Raw genomic sequence first — 12,450 nt, 5'->3', positions numbered from 1 at the left:
CTTAATTCCGGCGACATATACACTCCGTAAGGCTTGCCCAGTCCTTAGCACGGATAGACTTGTGCTGGCCTGCTCTCCGTGCCGACTCCCCGACAGACTGGGAGCTCCCCGAGGGCAGGGACCATGCCTGACGCTCTTCTGCGTCCCCCAAACCAAGCCCGAAGTCTCACACAAAATTGGTCTGTGTTTTGTGTCGAGGACGTTGACGTTGCTAATGAAGACTTAATCTCTTTAGTCTTCAGTTTTCTCACCTGAAAGAGAGAGAGAGAGATCTTTGCCTGGAGTGTAGGCTAGCGCTTTGTATTCTGAATAGGTCAGGGGTCATTAGGGGTATTGGTTCCTGGGGGAGATGGGCTACCCATTTTACAGATGGAGACATTGAAGTTCTGAACAGGGAAAGGTACTGGGCCCGAGGTCATTGGAAGGAGAGGGGGTGGATTCGGCAGCAAAAATAACTCAGGAATCCCCCTGCCCAGGGAACCTCTCCCCTGCGCCCTCTGAATCCTGCCAGTCACCACCTCCTCACCTCCTCCCTTAGCTCTCTCACCTTTTCTGACCTGTGGGCCAGAAGGACCAAGCCCCTGATACAGAGCACCTTCATGATGGGGTCTTCGTTGGTCAAGCCCTGGGACATTCGGCCCAGGGAGTACTCCTCTGGAATCCTCTTCACCTGCTCCATGCGAAGGAGCTAAGGAGATAATTGGACATTTCCTCTGGGGCTGGTGGCTGGGAGGGAGAGGGGAGGAAAAAGGAGAGGAAGAGGAAGAGGTAGAAGGAGAGGGAAGAGGGAAGGGGGAGGGAGAGATGGATACAGAGGGAAGGGGAAGGAAAGGGAGGGGGAGGGAGAGGGAGGAGGAGGAGAGGGAGGAGGAAGGAGAGGAAAGAGAAGGAAGAGGGAGAGGGTCAGAGGGAGAGGTGGAAACAGAGGGAAGGGGAGGGAGAGGAAAACATGGAAGGAAAGGGAGAGGAAGAGGTGGAAAGGGAAGGGGAAGGAGAGGGGGGAGAGAGGTAAAGAGGGGTAAGGGGAGGAGGAGGGGAAGTGGAAGGAACAGGAAGCCCCTCTGAGCATTCATTAGCATCACCAGCGTCACCAAAATACTGCCTGATGATGAGGAGGAGGATGAAAAATATGGTACTTTAAGGTTTACAAAGTGATTTCCTCACAACATCCCTGTGAGATAGGAAGTGCAAGTCTTTTATTGTCATTTACGGACTGAGGCTCAGAATAGTAAAGTGATTCATCCAGGTTCAACCACTAGTCAGTGTGGAATGGAGTCTTTCACCCAGGATCATTGACTCGAAGTGCAGGGCCCTTCCTGTTCCGCCTTATATTTCTAGAGTGCTTTCCCTCCTAATGAGCTGTAAGCCCATGGCCCTGAGCACAAGCCTGTGTCTAGAATGGGACCACTTCCCATTTGGGTCTTTTTTTCCCCCTTTCGTGGAAGGCTTTGTGAGACCTTGAAAGATCTAAGTCAGAGTTCTCCAGAAGCAGTCAATAGTCAGTCAATAAACATCCATTATTTATTAACGCAGTGCCTACTATGTGCCTGGCTCTGGGCTAAGCAGCACAGTGCTGAAGTCCAGCCCAGCAGTGTAACTACCAGAGACACCATGTCCTGCAGCAAGGGACCCATTTGTCCAGTGGCCATGCCACTTAGGAAAGTGACCTTGGTAAGGGTGGATGGTTTGTAACAACCAGCTGAGTTTGAGCCCTCTCTCCCTTAGGACCCCCTATTAGGGGGCAGGCAGAATGTGCTCTACTTCTGTACCTTTCCAGTAAATATCCCTTTCTAAAAGTGAATTAATGTTAATTGGTTAAATTGATACCGAGGTGTTAATCATGGGGCTAATCAATGATGTGGAAAAAGTGCTAAGTATAACTGGTCCCCAATATTGGGGATCCAAGCCAATGGCAACAGAAGGAACCACTGCCCCTCAGGGTAGCCCTGACATAACCAGCCACACTCTGGGGACCTGATATTATTATTATTACATCTATATTATTACATACGTATGGGTTGAGCGAGTAGGTACAGGGCTAATAGTAAGTACAGAGCTAAAATACAGAGCTAATAGGGTTTTCTGAGGTCCCTTCCCTTCTAATAAACATGGATCTTGGTTATATCAGCTACCTGAGGGCTGTCTTCACCTATTTTCTCATTTCCAGCTGTGTTCCTCAGAGGTGAGGTTTCTGAATAAATGATTTAAATACTTATTTATTCCAGGGCTTAATTCTGCTGTTCATACAGAGAACCAGTTTAAAACACTTCAGTTAATCAATGTTGATCAAATTACTTTCCCAAACATTTCTCATTTTCACCCTCACTAGAGCCTTCCATCCCAGCTCACTATCATTCCTCATCTCTTCCACCTTTCTGGCTAAACTCCCGGAGAAAATGGCTACAACAGGTGTCTCCCCTCTCTCTCCCTCCCTCTCTCTCTCTCTCTCTCCCTCCCTCCCTCTCTCTCTCTCTCCCTCCCTCTCTCTCTCTCTCTCTCTCTCTCTCTCTCTCTCTCTCTCTCCCTCTCTCTCTCTCTCTCTCCCTCTCCTCTCTCTCTCTCTCTCTCTCCCTCTCTCTCTCTCTCTCTCTCTCCTCTCTCTCTCTCTCTCCTCTCTCTCTCTCCCTCCCTCTCTCTCTCCTCTCTTCTCTCCCTCCCTCCCTCCCTCTCTCTCTCTCTCTCTCTCTCTCTCTCTCTCTCTCTCTCTCCCTCCCTCCTCTCTCTCTCCTCTCCCTCCCTCTCTCTCCTCTCTCTCCCTCCCTCTCTCTTCTCTCTCTCTCTCTCTCTCTCTCTCTCTCTCTCTCTCTGTGTCTCTGTATTTCTCTCCCCTCTCTCTCTCTCTCTCTCTCTCTCTCCTCTCTCTCTCTCTCTCTCTCTCTCTCTCTCTCTCTCTCTCTCTCTCCTGTCTCTCTCCCTTGTGGAGGGATCATGACAAGAATTGTTCTCCCATTTTTGAAAGAAGGAAAATGAGGTCCTGCTAGGGAAGACACTTGATCAAGATCACACAGCAATTTAGAAATAGAATTTACACCTCACCAATGGAATATCAGGCAGCTAGGTGGTGAAATGGATAAAGTGCTGGGTCTAGAGTCAGGAGAACCTGAGTTCAAATCTGGTCTCGGATCCTTACTAGCTGTGCAACCTTGAGTGAGTGACTTAACAGCTGTCTGCCTCAGTTTCCCCAAATCATAAAATGGGGATAATAATATCACCTACCTCTTGTTGTCATGAAGATAAAATGAGATATTTGTAAAGTGCCCAGCATATTGCCTGGCATATACTAGGTACTTAATAAATGTTTATTCCCTCTCTTTCCCCTCATTTTAAAATGGAGGAAAGGAAGGAATAAGGAAAGGATAGAAGAAAGGGAGCAAGGAAGAAAAGAAAGTAGGGAAGGAAGGAGAGAGAGGAAAGGAAGGACGAAGGATTTGGGGCAAGTCACCTCCGTTTTCTGGGTCTCTGTTTCCTCTATAAAATGGACTGGATGATCTGCATGGTCCTTTTATAATCACTTAAGCACTTTATAAGCCTCAAAGCACCATAGAAACTCAATTATTAAGTCCTATGACTTCTCTGAGTCTCAGTTTCGTCATTCATTCAAACATTTATTAAGTACCTACTGTGTACTTAATACAAAGTTTAGATAAGATGTAGTCTAATAGGAGGAAAAGATACAGATACAGATTAGGATATTACCCAACATTATGTGACAAGTGACAAGACATCTGTGTCAATGGAGAGTATCTCCAGGCCAAAAAAATCACACGTTTTCTAAGTAGCAAAGACATGATTTGGCAGGTGTCAAATAAAGGGGTCTAAGAAGTATGAGGGGGTAGAAATTTTCTCATCCACACATGTAGGGTACTCCCAGGTAACGAAACTTCCCTCTGCTAATGTCAGTCACACCTCCTTTATGACTTGTAGTCTTATATGGTGTTGCCTGCTCCCATAGGAGGTTAACTAATTTGCCACTTGGCTAATCACAAAGCCAGTAGGTATCAGTGGCAGAATTTGAACCCAAGTCTTCTTTGCTTCAAGGCTGACTCTCTATCTACCAAGCCACGCTAACTCTTACGTAGATGTATGTATACATAGGTAGGTAGGTAGATGGGTGGGTGAATGGATGATGAGGGAGGGAGGGGGAGAGAAATAGAAGTATACGTAGATAAATAGTTGGATGGATAGATAGATGGATGGATGGATGGATGAGGGAGGAGGAAGAGAGAAATAGAGGAATATATGGATAGACAGATGGAGGAATGTATGTATGGACAGGTAGATGATAGATGGATAGCTATAGGTAGATAGAGGGATGTGTCAATGATGGATGGATGGATAGATAGGTAGATGAGGTGGATAGATACTTACAAAGAGATAGAAGTAGATGGATGGATGGATAGAGAGATGATAGATTGATATAGAAATAGATATACATATATTAGAGTCCTGGCTAATGGGTACACTCTGGGGATATAGCTCCATTGGCTGGGCCCCTATTTTATGTATAAAATATATATGGCTATATATAGATCAAGAATTACATTAATAACTATATAAACTCCATGTGGCACATATGCGTATATGAGGTAGCATAGCACACATAAAACTCATATATGTGACTGTAACTACAACAAACTGTATTTCACACACACATACACACCCACACACCCCGGAGATAATGTGGAATAATAGATCTCTAGTCAGCTGGGAAGACCTGGGTTCAAGTCTGCCCTGGCTTCATGACCCTGGACAAGTCACTTAATCTTTTAGGACACTGGGAAGTTCTCTAAGACTCAATGATGCAGAAAAGGGGTTGAGCTGCAATTGGGAAGGGGAGTTCCTCACTGGATAATTCCCTATCCCATTGAAATCAGAGCTTCTGTCCCTATCCCTGTATAACTCTATTTAAGGCATTATGCAAATACATCATCATATTAGTGTTATTCCTCAGCATTCAGCCTTCCCCATGGTGCTATGAGTGCCCATGTTTTCAGTCCTGTTGGAGCCATTAGACTGTGAGCTCCTTTAGGGCAGGGTCTGTCTTTTGCCTTTCTTTGTATCTCTAGCACTGAACTCAGTGCCTGGTACATAGTAGATGCTGACTAAATACCTTTTGACCCTCTCATGGCCAAGGCCAGTGTTTACCTCCACAAAGAAGGCAGTGGCGGTGATCTTGTGTTTCTCATCCCCTCTTTCCAGGAGTGGAACCAGCAGATAAAGCACTCGACAGAGTTCTTGGCAGGAATAATGCACCATGGCCCTGGGGGTTACAATGGAGGACACAGAGCAGGGGAGCTGCCTCAGCCAGGCCAAGCCCCTCATCATTAAAAGGGGATTTCCCCAACTATAAAATGGAGGGCTGAGTTTAGGGTCTCTACAATCCCCTCCATCTCTAAATCGGATGATTCCATGACCTTATAACCCCGTGGTTGTCCATCCTGCATCTTTTGCCAAATCAACCAAGGATCAACTCAAACGCCATCTCCTCCGGGAAGCCTTCCTTGGTTTCTGATTCTCTAAATTCCTGCCAGCCCTTCATCATGTGCTCTTAGATGCGATTCTCTCATTCCTGTCACTAAGAATCTCAGAGAGGTTACATGGAGGAATCGTCCTGTGCTCCCTTTCTTCTGCTACCAGATTGGGAAAAGGATCAGAGGTCCTGGGTTCAGATCCTGCCTTGGCCATTTACTACTTCTGTGACCTGTACAGGGCTCATCTGTAAAGTGAGCAGGTTCACCAGATGATCTCCAAGATCCCTTCTGCATATAAACCCATGATTCTACATTAATGTCCCTGACAGAAGGCTTCGGACTTCAGCTTGGGTACTCTCCCAAGGGCGCCACCTCCCACGTGGAGCTTTAATTGTTAAGAAGTTTTCTTTGTGTTGGAGCTGAAATCTACCTCCCCACCCTAATTGTTCCTGATTCTGCCCTCAGGCACCCACCTCAACAAGGCTAATCATCCTTCAGCCTGGAAAAAAGAAAAGGAGGGGAGGCTGGGGAAGGACCGGGCTGGTCTATTCTAGGATCTAAAGGGCTGTCTGGTACAAAAGGGACCAGCCTTATTCTGCTCGGCCCCAGAAGGCAAGGCGGAGCGGGGATAAATGGAGGGGAGGTTAGGAAGGCAGGCTGAGTCAACCAAGCAAGAAGCATTTATTAAAATCCCACTGTGTGCCAGGGACTGAGTTATGCACATAGAATATTGATTCAAAGAACGAAACAATAAGTTGCTTTCGATGGACGTCAGGATGAGACTTGCAGATAATGAGAACTGTCCAAAAGTGGAGTGAGCTGCCTCCAGAACCCTAGTGAGCTCCCCATCCGTGGAAGTCTCTAAGGGAAGGGTAGAGCGATTGTGGGACATTCCTGTTCATCGTCTTTGAGCCCTTCGAGGGAGATTCTATGATTCTGACTTGAGGGCACGGTCTACACTCAAACACACACCCTACCTCCCAGTCTGGGGCGCTACCCACTGAACCACGTCTTTTAGGGAGTGCCTCTTAATGCCCACAGCCAAAAAGGCATGGTCCTTGGCACTCAGGGTGCACAATACCATGACTTCTGCCTTGTGGAACATCTGCAGGCCCAGGTACCCCACACCCCCTTGGGATAGCTCTTATTATTAACAAAGATTTCCTCTTTCCATCCACCGCAAAGTTGCTTCTTTGAAAGTCACCCCCTGCTTCTAGCAATGGGGGCCAAGCAGAAGAAATCTAATCCTGTTTCCTTATGAAAATCCTCCAAATATTTGAGTCAATCAATCAACCAGAATTTATCAGCCTTCTACTCTGCTGCCAGGGACTGAGGTAAGCAACAGAGAACAAAAGATAAAGCAAACAATGCGCTCATAGGACTTATATTCAGATACTAAAGACAGATTTCACTCTCCCCCAGTCTCCTCTTCTCCAGGCTAAATACCCCTTAATTCTTTCAACTGAGTCTCCAAGGGTATAATCCTCAGTCCCCTGATGTCCTGGCGTGGCCAGCCGCACCAAGGTCAACGGCTCCTGGGTTATGACCTGGAGTTCGGACAGTGTGGAGTATTGGGAAGGGCTCTGGTCTAGGAGTCAACAGATCTCAGATAGATAACCCTGAACAGGCCACTTCACCTCACTGAGATTCAGTTTCCTCTTTTGCAAACAAAGGATAAAAATACTTGTGAAAATACAAGGACTCTTGTGAAGAGAGTGCTTCGTATGTTGGAGAATGCTATAGGTACAGTAGACTTTAGTCCAGAGCCTGGCCTCTCCTTCCCAGCCCTTCGGTTCCCAGATCCACAGGAGTGGCATCAGCTGGGGGCTTACCTGGCCAGCAGAGATACGCCCCGGTGGTGATGCTCAGCCAGACCCATGAGCTCCCAGCCGCCTTGGCTCTCCAGCAGGGCGGCTTCGTAAGAGCAACCCATCTTCAACAGAAGAGTCTTGACCACCTTCACCACCCAGCTGGTAGGACAGCAGAGAGCTAGCATCAAACCTATCCTTACCCTACCCTGAGAAGTTAGGGCTGTCTATTCCCCCAAACATCCTTACCCCCATCCCGGTCACCTTGCCTGTGGCCCCGGGCCCCAGAATGTCAGTGGAGGGGACCCCTCGCCCCAGGAGTGCAGGTCCCTTAATTTACCTGCAACCTATTACATATGCTGTGTTAGGTACTGTAAGTCTCCATTAGGGGGTGTTAGTGCATTAAAAACAAGGTTTTGAAAAAAAAAATTAGCCTTGGAAACTCAAGAATAAACAGAAGCAAAATTTACCACCCTTTTAAGACCTTCCTTTATCTACCTTCTGACATCCTTTTGTCTGACCATCTATATTTATGGGATAAGCATTGTGATCTGTCCTTTCGTAGAGGCTGTGCCCTAAAGTCTTGGGGCTAATGGCAAAGCTGTGTCTTTTAGGCTAACCTGCTCTCTCTCCCAGCTACCCAGTTCTCTGGCTCCTGCATCACCTGGGATGAAACGTTGGGTGGTAGAGCGCTGGCTTTGAAATCAGGAAGACCCGAGTTCAAATTTCATTTCTGATGTTTACTAGATGCGTGACCCTGGGCAAAGCATTTCACCTCTCTAAGTCTCAGGGTTGGATTTAGTAACTCCTAAGATACCTTATAGTTTTCCCATTTGGCTTTAGACTCCAGAGACTTAATTTTGAATCCTGACCACTCATTACTAGCTGTGTGACCTAAAGCTGGCCACTTCCCTTTTCTGAGGATATTTCCTCGTCTGTAAGATGAGAAGTCCACCAGTGGGGGCTCATGAGCTATGCTGTTAGGGCTACCCCTAGACTCCGAGTGAGCAGTCGTCCCCTCAAGGACCTATCCAGCGAGAGTACTAATGGGATGCTACATTGTATTGCATGCTTACCAGAGCTGTCGTGGAAAAAAGGTTTTGTAAATTTGACACGTGCTTATGAAAATGTGAATTACTTTAGTTGAAGCTCCCAGAAACAAATTAATCACATGCAGCTGCTGACCTAGATTAAAAGCCCATCAAATTTCAGGGCTAGAAGGGACCTTGGTGGACATCTAGTCCAACCACCCCTCATTGGAGGAACCCTGCTTCTCTTGCCAATTCCCTCCAGGTGCTTTAGCCCAGATGCATGGGGCCGAAAATCCCAGGAAATTCACTTGCATTAGCCAGTCCACCTACCATCCATACACACTGCTAAGAAAAGGCATTAACTTGTTTGACCTAAAGGTGAGAGGCAGCTAGCCAGGTAAGTGGGAATAATCATTAAGAGCTGACATTTAAACAATTAACTTAATGTTTGCAAAGGATTTTATATACAGCTCTGCTACTTACTGTCTGTGGGAGGTTGAGTAAGTCCCTTCTCTCTGGACTACAGCTTTCTTATCTGTAAAATAGTCTTATGTGGTCTCTAAAATCTTTTCCCATTCTAAATCTCATGATCAGTTCTTGCCCTCCACTCCCCCGCCCCACAAATAACTTGGCCTTACCCTCAGGAATATATGTTTTATAAGCTTATGTTCACAGGAAGGAAGTGAAGAATGAGTAGATTCACTAACTATGCTTCTGTTTACCATTGTATTGCCAAATCTAATGGATGGTTTGTTGGAACTCAGGGCTGGTTGGTAACAGGAGTAGAGATTACCAGACAGGGATAAAGATGGAGCTCCGGCCATCCTTGAAGCTACAATTGTTGCTAGGCAAGTTCAGGCCGATGTGGTAATGGACCTGGACCAAGAGAGCCAGGAGCAGCTGGGGGTAAATGCGCCTCACTCGGCCCATGCAGCTGTTGACAGAGAGGAGCTCGCACAGGCCACTGGCTGCCTAGAGTAGGGGAGAGGAGAGAGGAGGAGGGAAGGAACATGGAGGCCAAGGTTATTTTTCACAGCTCTGTAGCCAGCGATGAACTGCCCACTGTGAATACCCTGTCCCTCCCTGGGGGGAGGCCAAGTCACTGAACAAGAGTTGTAATGGCTTCAGCCTTTCTCTACTAGGCCAAAGTGTGGGGCCCTGTGGGCCTCTGGGGAGGGACCCTCTAGCCTCTGAGGACAGCAAGGATGAGCCCAGCCTCCAGGGGCCCCAGAAGTGTCTCTCTCAGCTGAGGGCCTAGAGGAAGAGGCAAGCCACAAGGTTCTGAATTTTCTGCTCTCTTTGTCCAAAGACTAAGTCCGCTAGGCTGAATATGTATGTAAGCAACATTGGTTGGTTGATACCAATCCAATTAATGAGCCAAAAGATGTTGGGCAAGTCAGACAAAGTAAAGAAAGGAAGAATACACAAACACACACAGTTGGGTGGAGAAATACGTTTCATTCAATAGGGAAAGGAGACAAGGAGGGGAGGGAGAATAAGAGAGAGATTAGGCCTAGGCAAAGCAATTTAACTAATGATGTACAAAAATATGAGCTCTTTTGAGGGGAGAAAGAATGGGAAACTAGAGGAGGTGCCGGTGAGCTGCAGAGTGGATGAACAAGTTACAAAATATAAATGTGACGGAATATTAGTGAGTCGTAAGAAGTGATGAGGGGGGATGGTTTTACAGAAACCTGGGAAGACCTGTATGAACTGACGTATACTGAAATGTTGAGAACCAGCAGAACAGTTTATACAATGGCAGCAATATGGTCAATGCAGACAATTTTGAAAGAATTAGGAACTCTTACCAACGCAATGATCAACTGAGATTCTGCAGGACTAATGATAAAAAAGACTACTGAGCTCCTGGTAGAGAGGGGAAGAAACTCAGAGGGCAGAATGAGACAAATATATATTTTTTTTAACATGACTGATGTGGAAATTTGTTTTGATTGACTATATATTCTTTGTAATGGAATTTGTTTTTCTTTCTCAAGTTGGGAGGGGTGGGAGAGGGTGAGAAAGCAGATTTTTGCTGATTGAAAAAATTGGAAATATAATGTTAAAAAAATTGAACAAGTCATAAATGAACTCACAAAGAAACAAACCCCAGGACCAGATGGATTTCTAAGCAAATTCTACTAAACATTTAAAGAATTAATTCCAATACTACACAAAATAAGGTTGACTGGAGAAATATCAACAATCTGATATATGCAGATGATATCATTCTGATGTCAGAAAGGGAAGAGAAATTAAGAAGTCTCTTGATGAAGGTAAAAGAGGAGAGTGTAAAAGCAGGCTTAAAGCTTAACATTTAAAAAACTAAGAGCTTGGCAACTGGTCCCATCACTTCCTGGCAAATAGAGGAAGAAGAAATGCAAGCAACGTCAGATTTTACATTTTTGGGCTCAAAGATCACTGCAGGTGGCGACTGCAGTCATGAAATCAAAAGATGCTTGCTCCTCGGAAGGAAAGCTATGGCAAATCTGGACAGCATACCGAAAAGCAGAGACATCACCTTGTGGACAAAGGTCTGTACAGTCAAAACCATCCATGGTTTTTCAGTAACTATGTATGATTGTGAGAGTTGGACTATAAGGAAAGCTGAGCACCACAGAATTGTTGCTTTTGAATTGTGGTGCTAGCGGAGTCCCTTGGAGAGAAAGGAGATCATATCAGTCAATACTTAAAGAAATTAATTCAGGCTATTCACTGGAAGGTCAAATACTGAAGCTGAGGCTTAAATACTATGGGCACATAATGAGAAGGTGAGACTCATTGGAAAAGACCCTAATGTTGGGAAAGATTGAAGGCAAAAGGAAAAGGGGATGGCAGAAGATGAAATGGATAGACAGTGCCATGGAAGCAATGAAAGTGAGCTTGGACAGACTTTGAGAGAGAGCGGAGGATAGAAGAGCCTGGTGTGCTGTGGTCCATGAGGTCATGAAAAGTCAGACACAACTGAATGACAACACCAACTCCTCTTCCTCCTCCTCCTCCTCCTCCTACCATTACTACATAAATTGTTTGAGAAAAATAGGAAAATAAGGGGTTCTATCAAAGTCCTTCTATGACGCAAATATGATCTTGATACTTAAATCAAGGAGAGTCAACCTATAGAAAGAAAACTACAAGCCCATATCCCTAATGAATATTGATGAAAATATTTAAATAAAATATTAGCAGGAAGCCTTCAGGAACATATCACAAAGATTATACACATAACTAGGTTAGATTTATATCAGGAATGCAGGACCAGTTCAATATTAGGAAAACTATATACATAATTGGCCATATTAATAACAAAAACAATGAAATTATATCTATGGATGCAGAAAAAAACTAGCAAAATACAGCACCCATTTTTATTTAAAAAGCAGTAGAAAGCATAGGAATAAGTGGACCTTTCCTTAAAATGATAAACAGTATCTACCTCAAACCAAGAACCAACATTATCTGTAATAGAGATAAGCTAGAGGCCTTTGCAATAAGATCAGGACAAAGCAAGGATGTCCATGATCATTATTACTATTCAATATAGTCCTAGAAATGTTATCTTTAGCAATAAGAAAGAAAATAGGCTTGAAGAAAACAGCATAGACCAAGAGGAAGCAAAATGATCGCTTTTTTTTTGGTAGATGATAAGACAATTTACTTAGAGAACCTTAGAGAATCAATTAAAAAACTAAGTGAAACAATGAACAACTTCAGAGTTATTTCAGGATATAAACTAAACCTCCACAAATCATCAGCATTTCTGTATATTTCCAAGAAAACCCAATGTGAAGAGATAGAAGGAGAAATTCCGCTTAAAATAGCTACAGATAATATAAAATACTTGGAAGTCTACCTGCTAAGACACACAAAAACCATGTAAACACCATTACAAAACACTCTTTATACAAATACAGATCTAAATAATTGAAGAAATAGTAATTGCTCATGGGTAGGTCAAGCCAACATAATAAAAATGATAATACTATCTGAATGTATTTACTTATTTGGGGCTATACCAATCAAATTACCAAAAGTTTATTCATAAGCTCAACAGAGCTTATAAATATTTTTGTACATCATTAGAATAACAAAATTCATCTAGAGCAACAAAAGGTCATTAATATAAAAGGAATTAAT

At 44.6% G+C, this 12,450-nt stretch overlaps 1 protein-coding gene across 1 annotated transcript in view; it reads right to left on the bottom strand.

Moving 5' to 3' along the window:
- MROH7 (maestro heat like repeat family member 7) overlaps positions 1-12,450 on the bottom strand; it is a 57,269-nt gene that overhangs the window by 8,992 nt on the left and 35,827 nt on the right. Inside the window, 5 exon segments of the mRNA XM_020976919.2 lie at positions 171-251; positions 548-688; positions 5,146-5,260; positions 7,304-7,441; positions 9,104-9,282. Of these exon segments, the coding sequence (XP_020832578.2) occupies positions 171-251; positions 548-688; positions 5,146-5,260; positions 7,304-7,441; positions 9,104-9,282 (654 nt within the window).

Source organism: Phascolarctos cinereus, unplaced genomic scaffold (genome assembly GCF_003287225.1).
Source record: "Phascolarctos cinereus isolate Bilbo 61053 unplaced genomic scaffold, phaCin_HiC Scaffold_5;HRSCAF=322, whole genome shotgun sequence".
NCBI lineage: Eukaryota > Metazoa > Chordata > Mammalia > Diprotodontia > Phascolarctidae > Phascolarctos > Phascolarctos cinereus.
The sequence above is the reverse complement of the archived record's forward strand: the minus strand, read 5'-3'. Positions and strand labels throughout refer to the sequence as shown.